At 38.4% G+C, this 20,188-nt stretch overlaps 1 protein-coding gene across 1 annotated transcript in view; it reads left to right on the top strand.

Annotated features, from left to right (window-relative positions):
• Window positions 1–1,693: 1,693 nt before the first annotated feature.
• The window catches only part of atp8b1 (ATPase phospholipid transporting 8B1), a 45,585-nt gene continuing 27,090 nt past the window's right edge, over window positions 1,694–20,188 (top strand). The window contains exons 1-3 of the mRNA XM_044174087.1: window positions 1,694–1,993; window positions 18,539–18,720; window positions 19,089–19,186. Coding sequence (XP_044030022.1) covers window positions 18,558–18,720; window positions 19,089–19,186 — 261 coding nt within the window. The 5' untranslated portion in view covers window positions 1,694–1,993; window positions 18,539–18,557. The remainder of the gene's footprint in view (window positions 1,994–18,538; window positions 18,721–19,088; window positions 19,187–20,188) is intronic.

Below are 20,188 nucleotides of genomic sequence, written 5' to 3'. Positions count from 1 at the left end.
GAACCACAAAAGACAGATCAAAGAAAGAGTGGTCAAAATTGAAGCATTAGAGGCCCTAGTATGGGTAAAGTTTCAAATACACTACATTTCCCATGATGCAACTTGGTAGCATCTTTCATTAGACCTGCCTGTCTAGTAAATGCCCAAGGTGTCCAAACTCTACATCCCCAGTTTAGGGTTTCTGCTAAAAATGTATGTCTGAACTCCAAGCAGAGATAACCCTGATGACATCACTATGATATCATCAGGGTTATTTTCTCAGACTTGAAAAAGCTCTCTCCAGAGCCACAGACGACATTATATATCAGGCTGCGAAGTACTCCTCTTGACAAATAAACTGAACTTGATCAGTGAAGTGTCCCTTTAATATTCATGGTTCAACTCTCTTGTTAGACCGTTACAGTAAATAAACACAAAATTGGATGTATGTTTGTAAAAAATATGGTTATGTTGTAACAGATATTATAACTGTGAGATTTTGAAGACAGTGAAAGCAGTTTTCCTTAAAGCTACAAACTACAAATAAAGAACCTGGAAACGTTGTAACAAATTCACTGTTAAAATTGTACCAAGCTAAATTCCTGTACTGTATTTCAGCTAAACATCTGATATTATTTTCTGCAGCAGTTGAGGTCCATATTTTGCTGTTAACACCTGTTGTTTATTGACCTGGAAATACTATATAAACAAGCTGACATTCAATGTGTATAGCCCAATGATGAAACCATGTCTCTCTCTCTCCCGTGCATCTGGTGCCTAAACTGAGGTGCAGGGACCATGAGGGGTCCACCAAGGGCTCTCAGAGTGTCCACAGCAGCAGCAAAACAGAGTGACAATCACTGTTGCAACATAAAAGGTATATAGGTGGCACTGCTGGTCAACAAATGGAGTAGACTCCATCAGAACTGACCAAACTTGTTGTTGGCAATTAACAAAAATCAAACGACACAAGCAGGATGTAAACACTCGAATGACTTTATGAAAGAAATCACAGAGCAGAGAGCAGAAAGCTGGAAGGGTCTGCGCTTAGCCAGTAGTTTCCTTGGCAAAGGCTATTTATTTATAACTCTATATGTGAACCAGGGACAGTTCACCCCAAAATCAAAAATACCTATTTTTCCTCTTACCTGTAGTGCTATTTATCCATCTAGATTGTTTTGGTGTGAGTTGCCGAGTGTCGGAGAGATCAGCCGTAGAGATGTCTGCATTTTTTTTTTTTTGAATATAATGGGACTATCTGGCACTCGGCTTGTGGTGCTCAAAGCACCAAAAAATACATTTGAAAAACTCAACAGCAATGTCTCTTACTGGAAATCACGACCCGGTTACTCAAGATAATCCACAGATTTGTTGTGAGCAGTTTCATGTAGGAACTATTTTCTTTCATTCTTTCTATAAAACTTAAAAATACCATAATCATATCGTATTATCATCTCTCTTAATCATCCCTTATGCTTTAATAATCTATTATGTTAAAGTGGTGTCTTAAAATGAAGGGATTATGTTACATATTTGGATTACTGTTAATTAATTTTCATGTCAAACCCAACTGCTCTTCTCAAATGATTAAAAAGTCACAAATAATAGTAAGTAAATAACCATAAAAAAATCGAAATTTTTTGACAGCAACGGCAGGCATTCCCTCTGTAAACGACCACCTGGTTTTAAAATGCAATTACACACCTTTACCTGTGCTCACGTGACCAGGACGGCTGCGCTCCCACTTCCGCAGCTCCAGCCTCCCAGAATGCCACGAGTTTGTTTTTAAAGGGCTTTTTATTGTTGTTTTAATAAGCATTTGACGTGTCGGACCGGTCCTGCAGGTCTGTGCGGTCAGAGCAGGTGAGGCAGCGGGGGGGAGAAGGGCGGGGAGCCGTCTCCGGAGCTCTCTACAAGTAGGAAGAAGAGGAAAAACATGGTGCGGTGACAAAACGCCCGGACACCGACAGAAAACAGGCATTCACCTTTTTATATCAATCTGCTGAGGACACAAGTAAGTCTAGTTAAATATATAAATGTACCTGTGTGTGTGTGTGTTTGCGTGTTTTGCTTTTTGTTTTTGGGTTCAGTAGTGTTTCAAATACACCGAGAGCAGATGAGTGTTTCACCTGGGCGGCTGCTCAACTCACACTTCCTCGCTGAAGAGACTTAACTCTTTGTAGTTTCTTTGGGGCGCTAAAATATGAGCTCAACACCTATTATAAGCACATTATAGGAATATTATAGAAAGTATCACATATGATGAGACCACTACAAGAGCTGTGGGCTTTATTGGCAATATGTTTGGATTGAAAACGTGTTTCCAAAGTAGCTTGCAATTTTTGTAATAGTTTCTTGTATTGTGTCCATTCATTTTAGATGAACAGCATAGGCACGCAGTAACGAAACAACTTGTGACTGATGTTTTTTTCCTTCTCCTATCTATTTCTTAACTCTCCCACCCATAATCAAATGTATCACCGTCATGACTAAGGAAAACACATCAAGTGTCAAAAAAAGAATACTAAACTTATCAGCATCTGTGTTTCGCGCTTTTGCGTTATTTTGAAAGGGAGGACAACATTGTTTTAATTTGAATGCTCACTTACTGATTTTTAGGAAAACCCTCCCTCAGTTTTTCTTTTAACATCTGTGAGATGGGTGGCCATCAAAATCAGCCATACTGTAGCCAAGTGGTTCCCAAACTGGTGGTCAGAATCTCCACAATGGGTTGCAAGATGATAAAACTGGATAAGAAAGTAGAAAAAAAATACATTTCTGCTACATAAAATCATGTTTATTGTTTTAAGTCTGCTATTCTTTGCTTTTATTTCCTTGCGATTACCTGGATAACTTAACCTCTTCAGAACTCTAAAGATGATTTCAAATGTTATTTGCAATTAGACATTCCTTTTTGTTTTGAGGGGTCACAAGCCCAAAAGGTTTGGAAGCACTGCCATATAAGCTACAGCGGTGACATTTGTAGACTAAAGTGTCCATGGTGCAATTCCTATTTGATTATTAATGCACAAATATTTCCAAAATAGTTTCAGAAGTAGTTTTCTTCCATTTAAAATACATTTCCTCCATGTCCCTTCTGGGGCTCCCTATGTATGTGATTTTTGCTAAGCAGCAGAATTTTAGTTGTCTTGAAGCCACCATTTTTTTGTAAATATTTAGTAGTAGTAGTAGTAGTAGTAATATTAAAGTGACATTCCACCCAAAATCCATCTTGGTAGTTTGAGCACTCATTAAAAATCCATAAAAACGTAACATTTAAACCTGCAGCATGATCTACTCCTCCGCAGTCCATCAGTGTACAGTATGTTCCAAACAATCATTGTTTTACCAAAATACTGTTACAGTGCTTTTTGTGTTGTCATCCCTCTTCTCAAAGCTCAGAAGCTCCTAAAAAAAAAAAAAAAAAAAAAAAAAGCAACCTAATTTATACATATTTAGGTGAAAAGGTGAGTGTTTGGAGAAGTGGATGGTGCTGTAGGAGTGGTTTGAGAAGTTTCTGTGGACTTAAGGTGCTTTTTCTGTTGTGAAAACTTGTCACAATTAAGAGTCTACTTTAACTGACATGAAGCAACACTGACCACACCTGCTGTTTTCTGTTCAAACTGCAAACTTTTTACAGCCACCTCTTGGTCTAAGGGAGATACATCTTTGATCTTGGGTGCAATATCACTTTACTGTCACAACATAAAAATGTGACAGAAGCCTTTAAGTCCAGGTGTGTTGTGAAACACACCTACATAATGTCAGTCGTGTCTGAACACAGCTTCTGGCTGCATGTGTCCAACCAGCCTGGATGTTGTTCGGTAAACAAGCATTTAAGCACTTCTTCTGCAGACGAAGCAGGTTTGAGTCCTTTTGATTAGGGAAATGTTTGTCTCCTTATGTAAATGGTTGACCTTGAAACCAGTGACTGAGAATTTGAATTGTGACTTGAAAGGCAAACGAAATGAAGGTTTAGCTGAGGTGAAGGCGTCGTGGCAGCGTTTTTTTTTTTATTTTTTTAGATCTTCTGTATATTTTCCATGCAGAAGGCCTGACAGGTTCAAGTTTCTTTATTGTACACGTTGTTAAAGGATCTCAGTTTCTGTTAATGATCTGTTTTTTTTAAAATCGGTCTGCAGATCTGTGCAAACATCCATTCCAAGTCTTTTGTACCAAATGTTAACCAAAAACGATTTAAATTAATTCATTTACCCCGTGGAGCCACAAGTCTTGGCACATTACCACCACCAATTATGGAATAGTGAAACAGTAACACTTTCACGGCTAATCTGAGAGATAAAGGCCAGATTCTTTTACCATAACACTGGGCTATTTGATGTGAAGGCCTAGCTAGCAAGTGATGAGATGTTGTATTTATCCTAAAATTGTCTTATATTAGCATAACGGATCAACACATGTAACTGGAGACAGGCTAAGTTGTGTGCTCAACGTTAGCAATTAATATAAAAGATAAATCTTCAATTAAAAAACAAAAAAACACAGTCTCATTTTGTAAATTTATTCTGGCAGGAATGTGGTATCGTCTCACTCATGTGCTAATACTTGTACATGTGTATTCTCCTGTATGCCAGTCACTATAAAACAGAATCCCCTAGCTTTTAACCTTAATATCCCATTAATTTGCCCATTAAACATGATGTATTTAACATATTTTTAATGAGATTTTCAAGCAGGTATTAATGGATTAAAGGAGTACCTTTTTTATATACCTCAATACCTTGAATTGATATTTAAGAGATTTGTCAAATAAATGTGTAAATTAATGGAAAATCTGAATCCCTTAAATTCTACGTAATTTGCTCATTAAGGGTCAATTAAGGTTTTAAGGTTTCTATTTTTTTTGTTTGGTCAAATAAATTAGAAACACAATCGAGCAGGGTAACTACCTTGGAGCCCCAGGGGCCCCAAAAGCCCCAGGTTCCCTGTCAATAATTCATGTGGTAGTTTGAATTAGTTTTAATCAAATTTCATCAAAGAATTTGCATCACTGAGGTACAATATTAACTAAGGTGGTTCCTGCATTATGACCTTCATGTGGCCCTCTATAGGGTCCCTGTGTCAAAATCTAGAGGGGCCCAACAGCAAATTTTTGCCTAATACATTTCACTATGGTAACATATTAGGCAGGCTATATCTGGGGATGCTCCTACATGCTATGTTAAATGGCTTTCACCTTTTTCAAATGAATTGACTCTGGCTAGATTCAAGTGTTTGGTATGGTTTCAGGGGAAAATGAAGGATTAATTATGATATTTTAAGAGATTTTTGTTTCTTTGAGTAGAGCATGAGATACAAAAAGATTACCCAATTATTCATAGCGATACCATTGGTAAAAAATAAAATAAGAACCCAAACCCCACAGGCCCCTTTAATCCAGCCACAACCACGTTTTTAACCTGGGACTTGAGCTCTGCTGCGGTTTCAGTCATCATTCATATGTACTGTAAGTAACATAGGCAAAGTTGGAGTCAAATATAATTTTACTACATAGGGGATGATGTCTGTGTGTGTGTGTGTGTGTGTGTGTGTGTGTTGTTGGAGGCGGACTGCATGATTTCACTTTGTAAATAAAGGTGAAACATAACTACTGGCTTTAGACTGAGATGAGAAATCATAAACAAAGGCAAAGAAAAATCTAGAGAACATTCTCATCATCCAGAGGGGAGTTGAACCTCTTCCTCTGGCAGTTGTCTGTTAGTGCCTTGCTCACGGGTTATGGCAGTGTGGGGTCACATTTTGCACTAGCAGCTGGTGTCCTTATGGACTGTCTGTCTGTCTGTCTGTCTGTCTGTCTGTCTGTCTGTCTGTCTGTCTGTTTAATCATTGTCTGGACTCTAGCTGTGAATAAAATACTGAAGAATCTCAGTTAAGTCTGGACTCATTAACCTTCATTAAGCTCCACTAACCACTATATGCTTTTATATTTACTAGTTCTGAAACCATTAGTGGGGTAATTAATTAGTCGACCAACATAAAATAATTTTATTCATGAAGCAGACATCAGGCTTTAGTGTGAGGATTTGCTGCAATTCATGATTTCCCCCCCTGTTAACAGCATTGTAAATTGATATTTCTGACATTTTATAGACTAAACAATTAATTGATTATTAAGAAATAACCAATTGATTAACAATGAAAACAATTGCAGTTACAACCCTAAAATTTACTCTGCTAGTGCATTAAAACATATTTCAGCACAAGTTTAGCATTTAAAAAATGAGCCAACTGAAAAGGATGAAAAGAGTGGTGTGTTTGTTTATTAATCCAAAATCTGTTTATATCAGAATAATTGATTTACATCATTAGTGTTGATTTTTGAGCAAACTGAACAGTAAATGAGAAGTATTTTTTTTAAAAATTTCCGATAGTTATTTTAAAACTTTACAAATTTCTAATGTGATATTCATTAGTGCCACAGGCTCTGAATGGTGATGATCAAATTGATAGTTTTAAATAATACTTTTTTTATCCTTAAGTATTAAGATCTCACACAAAATATAACATCCTTTGTTTAGACAGGATGACTGTGAAATAACACATTGATATATGAGAAGTATGTCACAGTTCAATTAAATGGATAAATGGCGATAAATTATGATATTGAATAGGACGATGCTTTTAGGCCAAACAGACTGAAAACATCCGTGCCTTAAAATACTCAAGGGGCTGTGTTGTGGGTGTGTTGTTTCAGGTACAGGTGAGAAGATGAAATACAATCCAGGAAGTCCAGATTGAGTAATAGGTCTAGAGTCACTTTAAACTAAAAACAGCACAGCAGTTTATAATACTGTGAGACAGGATTTTACTACTAGGAAATACCCCATTCACATTAAAGTGCCCATAATCTGTAGTTTTATAATAACAATGTATCAAATGACAATGTGACTGTGAAAGAGGTCGCTCGTAGTCATGAACCTACAGATAACTATTACCTGATTCTGCAGCTCCCCTTGGCTTTACAGAGCTTCATAGTGAGTTTGAGCTCATTGTTTAGCTGTCCAACCCACAGCTTTACTGTTTTGGTTCACTCTCACCGCTCTCATAGCGTCGTTTTCAGCCACAACAGGCAGCTGTTTTCAGTGAAAAAGCTCTAAAAACCAATTACACTGACTGCTCAGCACCAAACAGCAGGCAGACACAGTTAGCAACTAGCTGGTGAACATAGTGGAGCGTTTAGCTGCCAAAGAGCCAGATATTTCCCTCAGGGGTTGGTAGAGACCAAAAACAGAGCTAAAAGAGAGTGAATATTGGACTTACACTCATCAGGTGGACGCAAACACAACTCCAAATGAATGATAATGTTGCTCTGTAACTGCTGGATGTGTATAAGCAACTGTTTGCTAACAAGTTCACCATACCAACTTAAACAGTGATGATATGTCAATGTATGTCAATGTTGTGTTGACAGCTTGTTTTTGTTGCCCCTAAGTGGCCAAGAAAATCAGTTACTGCAGGTTTAAGTATTATATATATGCACAGCAGTGGCCAGAGCTTAAGTGCAATACTATTTGTGAGCCAGGTTAAACTTATTTACCTGGACAACCTATTTTTTTTTGCTAGAGCCTGTCCTCGTGGACCTCTACTGTGCAAACGCAGTGGTCAGTGGTTTCATTCAAATGAATGAGGGAGCTGCCTTTTTTAACAAAGGTCTTACATCAAACTGAGCATGACCTTAGACTGATATTTTTACACTTATTTAAATGTTGAAGATGATCACTTAAGCGAACTTCTCAGAGGGAATTAGTAGAAGGCGATAAAACAGGAGAGTGGTGGATGGTTTGTGATTTGTGCTGCTCTACATGCAAAGTCACTGTATTAAGTGGCAATCCAGCAGAGAACAGGCAGCCATTGTTCATTTTGTTTTCCACCTGTTTGTTACAGACATCAGCTCAAACGGATTCCCCTCAGGTGCTGCAGAAACCTGACAGCATTAATCTGACTGATAGCATCTGTTCTCGCCCCAGCCGGGACGCTTAGTCTGAGACACAAATACTTGCCATTCCCCTCCGCTGTAGCCCACACCTCTGTCACCTCAGAAACCTGAACAATTATGAATAAGTAAAATATCTTTCACTTTTCTTAAAGGTCCAGTATGTAGGATTTAGTGGCCTCTAGCAGAGAAATTGCAGTTTGCAACCAATTGAATACCTCCCTCCCGTTCCAAGAGTGTAGGAGGAACTACGTTGGCCACGAAACTTGCGAAAACGCAAAAGGCCTTATCTATAGCCAGTGTTTGGTTTGTCCGTTCTGGGCTACTGTAGAAACATGGCGGTGCAACATGGTGACCTTCGTGGAAGGGGACCCACTCCCTATATGTAGATATAAAAGGCTTATTCTAAGGTAATGAAAACACAATTTATTATTTTCAGGTGATTACACACTAATGAAAACATACTTCTGAATATTATATTCCATTTCTGCCAATAGCTCCTCCTAAATGTTGCATACTGGACCTTTTAAGCTTACCTCTTGCGCTTGCTACCGTATATGATCACTTCAGGAAGGCCAATACATATGTTACGTCTGCCAAGGAGATTTTGTTCTGTTCCATTTTTCTGTTTGTTAGCAGGAGATCTCAATAACTGTCTCACAGATTTCAATGAAACTTTGTTCAAAATTCAGCCACAGACAAACGGGTGATTTAGGTTTGGTCGATCAGAACCCAAAAGGGCCTTCATGTGGCCATTTATAAAACAGGTTCTTTTTTTTTTGGTCATTAGAAGCTAAAATATTTTTATGTATGTACTATGTAGGCTGTGCTCTTGTTTTTAAAACGTGTATTCTGACATTTAGACATTTTCCGATTTTTTTATTTTTTTTTTATCACTTTCTTTTCATCTGCAAATGTCATCTGATCTTAACCAAATTTGGTGTAGAGCATTTTTGGCTCTTTTTACATCTTTTTTTCAGTCGGTTTTCCTATTTAACAGGAATTTTATTAATTCAGGGTTGAATACAAGGAATTTCGCAGGGATCCTTGCCAAAATCTTCTACCGTGTCCTTAAAGAAATGCCTCTTGGTACGTGGGATTTTGGGCATGTGTCTGTGTTCCTTGTGTTCACAAACTTAAAGGGACAGTTCACCCCAAAATCAAAAATACATATTTTTCCTCTTATCTGTAGTACCATTTCTCCATCTCGATTGTTTTGATGTGAGTTGCCAAGTTTTGGAGATATCGGCCGTAGAAATGTCTGCCTTCTCTCGAATATAATGGGACTATATGGCACTCGGCTCAAAGTGGTGCTCAAAGTGCCAAAAATAAATTTGGAAAAACTCAACAGCAATGTCTCTTTCCGGAAATCATGACCTGGTTGCTCAAGATAATCCACAGACATTGTTGTGAGCAGTTTCATGTAGGAACTATCTGTAGGAAGTAAATAGTTCCTACATGAAACTGCACTGTTAGGGGTGAACTGTCTCTTTAAGTCTCCATTATATGAATCCGAAGTTTTAATACTATTTATTTTTTCTGCATGTATTTGCATTCATAAATACAAAAAGTATGATCACAAATGTAAAATAATATTTAAAGAATTTCTAGACAATAGACTTCTTTTCTTTACAGGATACGCAGTGTTTTGAGCTTTGGCAATACATGTCAAATGTCATGCCATTAAAGCCTATTGAATTGAATCGAGCTGGAAACTCTGGCAGTCATTAACAGAGGAAAGAAATATCTACAATCCCCCCTTTGTTTTCAGTGTTTTGGTCTCTCCTTACATTTTGTTATGGTTTTCTGAAGCCTCCTCCTCCTCACCTCAGCTGTCTGAGCGAGAGCTGAACCTCCTCCCTCCTCTCAGGTTTCACTGTTGTCGATCAGGTATGTTCTCCTCTGCCCCCCTCCGTGAATCCCTCCCTCCTCCTTGGTCTTTGTTGTTTTCTGAGATGGCCAATCCTTGCAGCCCTGCTATTGCTGCTGAACCTCCGATTGGTCAGTTTTTGTGAGTTGAACAGAGCAGCGACTGTTGAGCTCTCAGGGGGGGAAACAGATGAATTTGTCTTTTTTTTTTTTTCTTTTTTTTTTTAAATTTTTATGAGGCTGTTACCAGGCTCTGTAGATGTCTCAGGCAGCGTTGCAGAAATTTCTTACCTTAAAAACTTGTCCCTGAAATTTCCTCCTGGGTTCACTTAAGGCTGCAGATTCTATTTTCCATCTTCTTACGTCACTGTTTGTTTTTTGTCAACCATAAAGGTGCGAACTGGTTCCGTAAGGAAAAGTCCCATCCATTTTTCCCATAAACAATGTAATGTGACTCACAGCTGGAGCACTTCAATGGCTTGGATTGGCATGAAACTCTCTTGGTTGAATCATTTGTACAAAAGATTAACAACTGTGATAAAAAAGAATCTGGCTCTTTGATTAAAAAGTTGAAGGTACAAGCCTGCGCACATAAAAACTTTGGGTTAACTAGTTAACTACGACTTCCAAGGTGCTTTTTGGCAAGAAACGCCCAGTCACCAAGCTTAAAATTCTTTGACTTGCATCGCTAACAGGCAAGTTTGCAGGGAAAATAATGTTTAGCTTCCACCTGTCATACAGATTAAACAAACGAGATATAACGTGCTCATTAATGAGCTTTAGAGGCGCTGGTAAGTGGATTTTGTGGCCATTGGACAGAGCCAGGCTAGCTGTTTTCCCCCGTTTCCATTCTTTGTGCTAAGCTAACTGGCTGCTGGCTGTAGCTTCATATTTAACAGATAGACATGAGAGTGATATCAATCTTGTCATCTAACTCGCCACTAGAGTGAATAAGCATATACCAAAATGTCGAAGTTTTACTTTAAATCGATTCACTTTTGGATTCTGGGTTTATTTTGGATGAATTTAGCTATGTCTGCAACTCCAACGACAAGTGTTTTTTAAATGTGCTACACTTCTGATTCGCTGCTCTGACTGGCTTCTTCTCCATGGCAACGGCGGCCGAGGCTAATGGGTATTTAGCAGTATTGCTGCATTTAGACCCGCCTGCCATGCCAAAATGATTTCTCAGAAACAAAAGCCCTAACATAAACCTATAGGATTGTAACGTTATCCAGGAGAGGCCTGTGTTTCTATGTTAAGTAACATTGAGGATATCGCTTAAAGAAAAGGGAATACAGAATTGGGGGGAAAACACTTCCGGAACCAGCAGCTCCACACACTTCGCAACTCAATTAACAATATCAGGAAAACTAGAAACAAAATGAGCTAAGCATAAATTTAATAAACTAAACTAAAAATGCTTTGAATATGAACAACGCTTTTCATTTCACATGTTTCTCATGCTGTGCCATTGATCCTTCATGTTTTGGATATGACTGAAAGGTATCTTCATAGCCTGCCAGCATCAGAGCACTTTAGTTTAATTGTTCATGAGGAATATGCAGCAAAATATAAGGGGGTGGGAAAGATAGAACTGGGTTATGTTCAAATCCACTGTCTGAATTAGAATATAACCAAGAAAAAAAATCATATGATATGCATTTAATACTAATCTGGCAGCAAAAAAGAACAAACATACTCAAAATCTAGATGCAGACCCATTTTTATCAAACAACAAACGAGTTACAAGTTGGTTGTTAACCATGACTTGACTTAGCACTTCCTGCCACAGCTTCACAATACAATATTCCCCGGTGGGTTGCAGGTGGAAAGCTTTTTAATATGAAGCAGCTGCAAGATGTTTTTGGTATGTTTTGTCAGTAGATGAACACTGCGGTGGTGTGAACACTACAGTTCTGATAGCACAGCCAAAGAGAGCATATCAGAAAACAGTGATGCTGCTGTCTGTTAAGTGACGGTCTAAACAGAAACATAAAAGTGAACCTCCATCACCTGCTCTGATACACAGGAACTCCAAAACTACTGAGGCTTTTAAAATTGTCTTCTCTTGAGACAACTGCACTGCCTGAAATCTTGAGCCAATCAGATTTGTGAGTTGACTGTATCATTACACCTCAATGATTTGAGATATGAACATATTGTATTAAAAACAGACAGAGGGATGTGTCTGATTTTTACCCTCCAAGCCAGTTCACTGCAGTGAAATAGACAGTGGTCTTTTCTCTCTGTTTTGCAATCAGAGAAATCTTTATTTTTAATGGCATGCATACCTTCAGTGAGGACTGGTTTCCACATAAGAGTGGGTGGATGAATGCAGGTGTGACGCAGGGCTTTAGTTGAGGTTGTGTATTCCTTTGGCGTGGCATGTTGTTTGACTGGATGTTAACAGTAAAGGGGAAAAAAAACACACTTTGAGGAAACATTTATCCTCAGATGAAGACGTTTGATGTCGCGGTGTTTCCTTTAGTCCATCTTGACTCAAACTGACAAACGCTGATATTGAATAACTGACTCTAGATTCCTGTCAAGATAACTATTTGTCATCTTGAAGTTACTCCGCTGGGAAGGAAATAATTAGGTCTTATTTTTGGTTCATTGTTCAATAGAAATGTTTAAACAGTTATAGAATTATACTTTTAAGAGACGTTGTAATACTTATTTAAAATCAGAATCAGAATCAGAAATACTTTATTGATCCCCGTAGGGAAACTCTTTGTTACAGTAGCTCGCCTTTACGTCAGTGCACACAGGAGAAAGTACTAGCAAACGATATGATACACTATAAACACTATAAAACAGGTCAGAAAATAAATTATCAGGTGGGTATAAGTATAAGATAAACTAAGTGTCGAGTACCAAGTGGGTTTACTGGTTGATGATGAAAGAACAGTATAAATACAATGTAACTAATTATGTAATAAATAATATTAATAAGCGGAGGTGCATGTACTGTCGAAGAGTAATTGAGGTATATAGTATCAGTAACAATAAATAAGAAAAAAAAAAAAAACTAACAAGGGAAAACTAATATTGCACAGAAGTAGTACACAGAATATTGCACAATTATTATTAATTATGGCGGCGATGTAATGCTCAATGTCCAGTTTAGTGACCTAGGGTCAAACAGACTAACCCTTAGAGGGAGGAGTTAAAGAGTTTGATGGCCACAGGCAGGAATGACTTCCTGTGGCGCTCTGTGGTGCTCTTTGGGGGGATGAGTCTTCCGCTGAAGGTGCTCCTTTGTTTGACCAGCACGTCATGGAGCGGGTGGGAGACACTGTCCGAGATGGCATGTAGTTTGGCCAGCATCCTCCTCTCTGACACCACCAACAGAGAGTCCAGCTCCACCCCCACAATGTCACTGGCCTTACGGATCAGTTTGTTGAGCCTGTTAGCGTCCGCTACCCTCAGCCTGCTGCCCCAGCATGCAACAGCATACAGGATAGCACTGGCCACCACAGACTCATAGAACATCCTCAGCATGGTCCGGCAGATGTTGAAGGACCTCAGCCTCCTCAGAAAATAGAGGCGGCTCTGGCCCTTCCTGTAAACAGCCTGAGTGTTCTTGGTCCAGTCCACTTTGTTATCTAAATACCTAGTAGTTTAAATAGTTTGGCTGTTTACTCGCTATTCCAGGTTTCCCCCCTCCTTATTGTTTTCCTCCTCTCATAGTCTCTACAATTCTTTTTTTCCTCCCCCTCCTCACTCAGTTTTCATGTGCAGACATGTGTGACCAGCTAGAGCTCATTCAGTCAAACCACAGTTTCTTTAAATGAGTTTGCTTTAAAGCTGTTTTGAGGAACTGTTACATGAGTGCCCACTGGGCACATTTGAGTTTAACTTTGGGAAACTTTACTGTACTTTACTTGACTGTAGTGCTCAATTAGAGCAGAGGTGGCTGGTTCCTGACCTCTAGTATATAATGTTATTGTTATAATGACATTTTGTGTTTTTCTCACTGACATCTAGGATTGAGATTGAAACTCTATTTTTTTGAAAACTGACGTAAACGTGTCAAACTGTCAAGTTCTGAAATTTGGCATTAAATGCTTGGTCAGATTGGTAGTCTTGTTTACTTATTCTTTGGTCAGATATTCCCTAGTTTTCCTACAGCTGCTTTGTGTTAAGACAAAATTAAAACTGATATTTGGGTGAATTGTGAAATAGGAAAAAAAAAGATTTTGTAGGAAAACATGTTTTTTATTCCTCAGTGTGAGGCATTGAAAATATTGTTTTTGTATTGGTACAAAAACCTATTGTATTGCACTGGTATCTGGAAAAAGTTAAAATGATACCCGCCCTACTGACATCTTTTCTACTGCAGGAACAGCCCTTGTTTACACTGTTCTCCACCTGTTTTAGAGTTCCTGGAACAAAATTTTGGCTCTGCTCAGGAGGTGATACTACTACTAGGAGGTTGCCGGCAGTGCTGTCGATCATGACATCGTGTTGTCACATCATAACAAGCATGATTACATCAAACACGTCGTCTGGCTTTTTGGCTGGCTGGTTTTCGGCCTGAACGACTGGCAATGCTAAATGTTTCCTTAATGATTTTAAGAACAGGCTAAATATCCAGGGTCTACAATCGCGTCGACATTCTTTTCATGTCAAACAAGTGGATAGGAATGTATCTTTGTGCAGCTCACATCTAAAATACAAACACACGGAAATGGGGTGGACAAAGTAATAGAATAGACACATGTGAAAGGTGGTTTTTAAAAAAGAATAAAAAAAAGAAACAGATCTAGAGAGGAAAATATTTGGTTAATATAGACTCCAGACAGAAATATCTGCCTTCAGTCACCAGATCTCAACCCAGTTTCACACCTATGGAAGTTTTTGGACCAATGTGTAAGACAGTGCTCTCCACCACCATCTCCATAAAACCAAATTATATAATATAATCTTTCATCTTCAAATCTATCTAGTGATGTCTGTGACTCTCTCTGGTGCTATATGTTCTTTTTGTTATGTCTGGCTATGTTTGTTTTTCTTTCTATCTGCTGTACTTAGATCTCTTTTGCAAGAGAGATCGTGATCTCAATGAGATTACCTGATTAAATGAAGGTGGTATATGTAAATGAGGGAATATCTTGTGGAGAAATGGTGTTCATCCCTCAGTAGAGTTCCACAGACAGCAAAATACTGTGAACAATCAATAGATATTAACAGCAGCCCTCTCTATGTGGATTAGTCCATTCAATTTAATTGGGCTTTATTGGCATGGGAAACAGATGTTAACATTGCCAACGCATGTGTAAAATAAAAACATACATAAACAGAAGAATTGTGATATTAAAATGTGTTTGTGTGTGTGTGTGTAGGTCATTCACTGTCCCTCAGGCTGTGGCATGTTGATATATATTGGGCAGCAAGATATGCCCTGTCTCCTTCCCCTAGGAGTATTTTTAATTTTGAGAGGTCATTTAGATATTTGAAATCTGAGATTACAGAGTTGAACTTGTTACAATAAACGTTCCTTATTTCATTGAATGTTGTGTATATTGTCTTGGTCAATTGAAAATTAGTGGAGATCAACAATTACCAAAACCTTATTTTTCCCAGCAAAAATTTAGCTTGAAGTCTGCTTTGATCAGAATCAGAAATACTTTATTGATCCCCGTAGGGAAACTCTTTGTTACAGTAGCTCGCCTTTACATCAGTGCACACAGGAGAAAGTACTAGCAAACAATATGATACACTATAAAACACTCCAAAAACAGGTCAGAAAATAAATTATCAGGTGGGTATAAGTATAAGATAAACTAAGTGTCAAGTACCACGTGGGTTTACCGGTTGATGATGATAATACAGTATAATAATACAATGTAACAAATTAAGTAATAAGCAGAGGTGCGTGTACTGTCGAGAGTAATAGAGGTATATAATATCAATAACAATAAATAAGAAAAACTAACATGGGAAAACTAATATTGCACGGGAGTAGTACACAGAATATTGCACAATTATTCAATTATGGCAGAGATGTAATGATCAATGTCCAGTTTAGAATACTGCTAAATGAAAGTTTGCATTCTGCACTCACACTATTTTTCTTCGAACTTTTTTTGTCCAGCAATGAATAAAACATATCTAAAATTACAAAATAATTCTTTCTTTGTATAACGCAAGGCTTTATCCTACGTCCCTACCCTGTCTGTGGCACTGAGCCTATAACCCACTGGTTCCTACTGGAGGCGTAAATCTTAAAGGTCCAGTGTGTAGGATTTAATGGCATCTAGCTGTGAAACTGCAGTTTGCAACCGTTTGAATATCACTCTCATCACCCTCCCCTTCCAAGCGTGTAGGAGAAACTACGGTGGCCACGAAATTCGCGAAAACATTTACGGCCCTATCTAGAGCCAGTGTTTGGTTTGTCCGTTCTGGGCTACTGTAGAAACATGGCGGTGCAACATGGCGACCTCCGTGGAAGGGGACCCGCTCCCTCTGTAGATAAAAACAGTTTATTCTAAAGTAATGAAAACACGATTCTTATTTTCAGGTGATTATACACTAATGAAAACATGCTTTATAAATATTATATTCTATTTCTCCCAATAGCTCCTCCTAAATGTTACACACTGGTCCTTGCCTTGTTTCATGTTTAAGAAAGGCTCAATACTTTCCTAAAACACCTGGGCACTGTAGTTTTTTGCTAATGTTACTCAAACAGGAGGAAATAGTGTTTGTGTTGGAGACTATTTTGGCAGATTAATACACATTTTGGTGCTCTTGTAAGTATTTCCGGCAGCAGGGAATAATAATAATAATAATAATAAAGGGATAAACTTTTGTGTTTGCGTCACCCAGTGTGTTTTTAATGGTCTTTGGACAACAATGGAGGTCTATGGCACAGAGGAATAAGATATATCAGGCTTTGGATACACACACTATACTTAGTAGGATACATTCATTTTTGGTTGTGATCTTTTCATAGGATTTGTTGTTGTTTATGTGTCTGTCATATGACTGGACTTCCTTCCTTTTAAATACACTCAAGGTCAGAATCTGCGCTTGTGGTAGATTGTGTTATGAATGACGACTTCTTCATAAAAAAATCTTGAGAATCAGCTGTTAGAGGTTCATCCTGCTTTTCCAGTCATACCATCCCAGAATCAAAAACCTGATGCATTACAAATGTAGCAGTGTTAACAGAGTTTCTCTGTCCTTTTTAATGTGAAACAGGACACCAGGTTTCCTGTTCACACTGACATGTCTGATGTCAGGTTACTTCTAAAAACAGACGTAAACACACTGAACTGTAATGAGTCTTGAATTGAAGGTGACACCCACTCTTGTGTGGAAACCAGTCATCACTGAAGGTATGCATGCCATTAAAAATAAAGATTTCTCTGATCAGGAGGGTGTAGTCACATTCCTCAGAGTCACATGTATACATAATGATCGACTACATGACATTAACACACAATCACACACTGCAATGTCATCACACACGCATCAGATATGACACTGGGAGGTTTTCATATCACACAGTAAACCTCAACTCCAGCTCTTTATTTCTGTAACTGTTTACTGAGTATCAATGGCTGTACACAATACATCAAGGTTGATGTTCAGTTTTTATGACAGTTTCATCAAATTTTAAATACTGTTAAACATTTTAATCTATTCAGGCAGACCCGAGTAACTGATCCATCAGCTGTAGCCAGACATGCAGATTAATTTTATAACAGCTGTCAGAAATAATCTTTCTTCTTTCCTGATTTATCTGCATTCTTATTCTGTCTGTGATGTAATCTCATATGCCACATCAACACACTACACCTTACAGTTTGATAGATTATGGCGTGCGTGTAGGTACGCGTTGTAAGTGGAGAGCACATGCTTACTTTTGATGTGCTGCAGCAAATGCCTACACACCAACATGCCTAACCTAGAACTTGTATCAAGAAAACTCATTTACTATTACAATTACTATTCCACCAGGGGGCATTGACTTTTTTGTGAAAGGCCACAGTGCATATACAACCACACGCCTGTACTGGGAAACACAGTTCCCACCGCTCTGGTGGGGTACACTCTCGTCCTCTGCTTGTGACGCCCAGCAAAATACAATAAGGTGTTTATAGATATTGTTGGTCCCTCTGGATGTGCATGCGCTGTCTCACTCCCTTATCATCTCCTTGCAGTTTTGCTCTGGCTGCATCTATGTTTATGTTCAAGTTTGCGTTCTGTTGTAGTGTAAAGCGTTGTGAAATAGTTTTAAAATGTTATTAATAACTATTAGATATATAGTATGATGTCATTATATAGACTTGACTTTCTCTCAGCACCCCCAACTCTGATTGACTTCCAGCATCCCTGACTGTAATACTTACATTCCAATGCTAACATGCTGATGTTAAGCAGGTATAACGTTTACTATGTTCGCCATCTTAGTTTAGAGTGTTAGTATGCTAACATATGCTAATTAGCACTAAACACAAAGTATAGCTGAGGCTCAGGAATGACCTGACCTGATGATGACACTAGATGAAAAAGTCAGAGGATCTCCAAAGTTAGTACAATTCATCATGAGGGGAACATGAATGTCTGTACCAAATGTCATGGCAATCAATCCAATAGTTTTGAGGCTTCACTCCAAACCACAAATGTGCCCCCTCACCCCCTAATTTGTGATGTGAATGCTGTAAAAATATGAATCATTCATACATTTATTGGTCAACTCAAACTCTTGTTCTTTCTCAGAGATACCTGTGGTACAAAGATGAGTCGGGGGCGAGCAGACTCCCAGAGTTCCCTGGGGCCTGACGATGAGGTCATGCCGTACAGTGACGATGAGACGGATGACGAATTGGATGTCAGCTCTGAAGAGGAACCAGATGAGCCACCAGGAGCCCCGCACCCCCCAGTGGAAGCTAAACCCAGCGGTGAGTCACTAAAGACCTACTAGTAATGACATTATTTTAATTCTATTTTAAATTAGCTTTATTTTGGGAAATCCCTTTTGTTAGTCATGTTTCCCAGAGTCAGATGAGAAGACAGATATCCGTTTTTCATTATTTGTGCATCCAGTACATAGAGAGGTTGAGGATACATTTAGCCTAGCTTAGCACAAAGAGTGGAAGCAGGTGGAAACTATCTTAGCTTCATCAAGAGACAAAATACGACTCCAGACGTTGTCTGATTTACATGATGTATTTTACTCGTGAAGGAGCTACAAAAACATTATATATTCTGTTATTTACACATTACATTATGTTAAGGAAACCATTTTTAATGACATCTTCTTTTTCAGATATGGGATGGAAGGTGAAAGCCAACGACCGGCCTTATCACCACCTGCCAGAGTTTCAGAAAAAAGTCTTCCTGTGTATCAAGAAGAGCAGATACTCTGTAAGTAACTGTTTACATAAAACTGCTATTTAATGATCTCGTCTGAAGGTGCCTTTATCCTCCCTCCTGGTTGGTCCTGGTAGAAACTAATCCTGAGCATATGGAGTCGAGCATGGCTGACACACCCTGGACAAAGAGCAGGACAAGTGTGTGTTCTGCGTGTTTTTAAATGAGCTATTCATCATGCCAACTATTTTTCAAATCATCCAACAGTCATTAGATTGATTTTCTTACTTGAAGGCTGTCATTGGTTTCAATTCATTTCTATAACAATCAACATGCAGAGAATTAAAACTTGCCGTAGAGAGATGTCAACATTTCTTGATAGTTACTTTGTCATTTTGTGCAATGCAGTGGCGTTTAAAGCAACTCTAAAGTCTGATATTCAAAGACTGGAGAAGAACATAGTATTCACAAGTCATACTGATAAAAATCCAAACCTTCAAGACAAACACTAAGTAAATACTAACTTTCTGTTAAACAGTCTGATCCTCAGAATTTCCAACAAGCACTTGAATGTGCCAACAAGGAAGAGTTTGAAAAACAGCCTGTACTTTCAACTACATTATCACATGATGATAATGCATAAGGGACTGTCAATGAGTTTCTACCTGCAGAGTTTCAAGATTTTCATATAAATGAATTAAAACAAATTGTTCCATGGAGGGAGGGAAATCAACCTAAAACCTAATGGATGATTTGGACTATGATCAGCAGTGTTTTTTGTTGTTAATGAGCTAAAGCAGACAAAACCATCGGTGTGGTTAGAATTCTGCACAGCCTTTAAACCCAAACCTGTCCCGTACCTTTTCCCGACCTGAGACCGTATGCTCACCAGGCTAATGCAAAACATTATTCTCGCTCTTTCTGCTGGGTATTGTGTATCTTCTTGCAATACATGACACGGAAAAAAAGAGAAATTTCTTCATAAGTTACATTTGAAAGTTTTTAATTAAATCCCGATCCCAGTCTGAGCCTGAAGCTTCACGCAACAAAACAGCC

The sequence above is a fragment of the Siniperca chuatsi genome, linkage group LG18, assembly GCF_020085105.1.
Source record: "Siniperca chuatsi isolate FFG_IHB_CAS linkage group LG18, ASM2008510v1, whole genome shotgun sequence".
Taxonomy (NCBI): domain Eukaryota; kingdom Metazoa; phylum Chordata; class Actinopteri; order Centrarchiformes; family Sinipercidae; genus Siniperca; species Siniperca chuatsi.
Note: the sequence above shows the minus strand (reverse complement) of the source record. Positions and strands in the feature narration are given on the sequence as shown.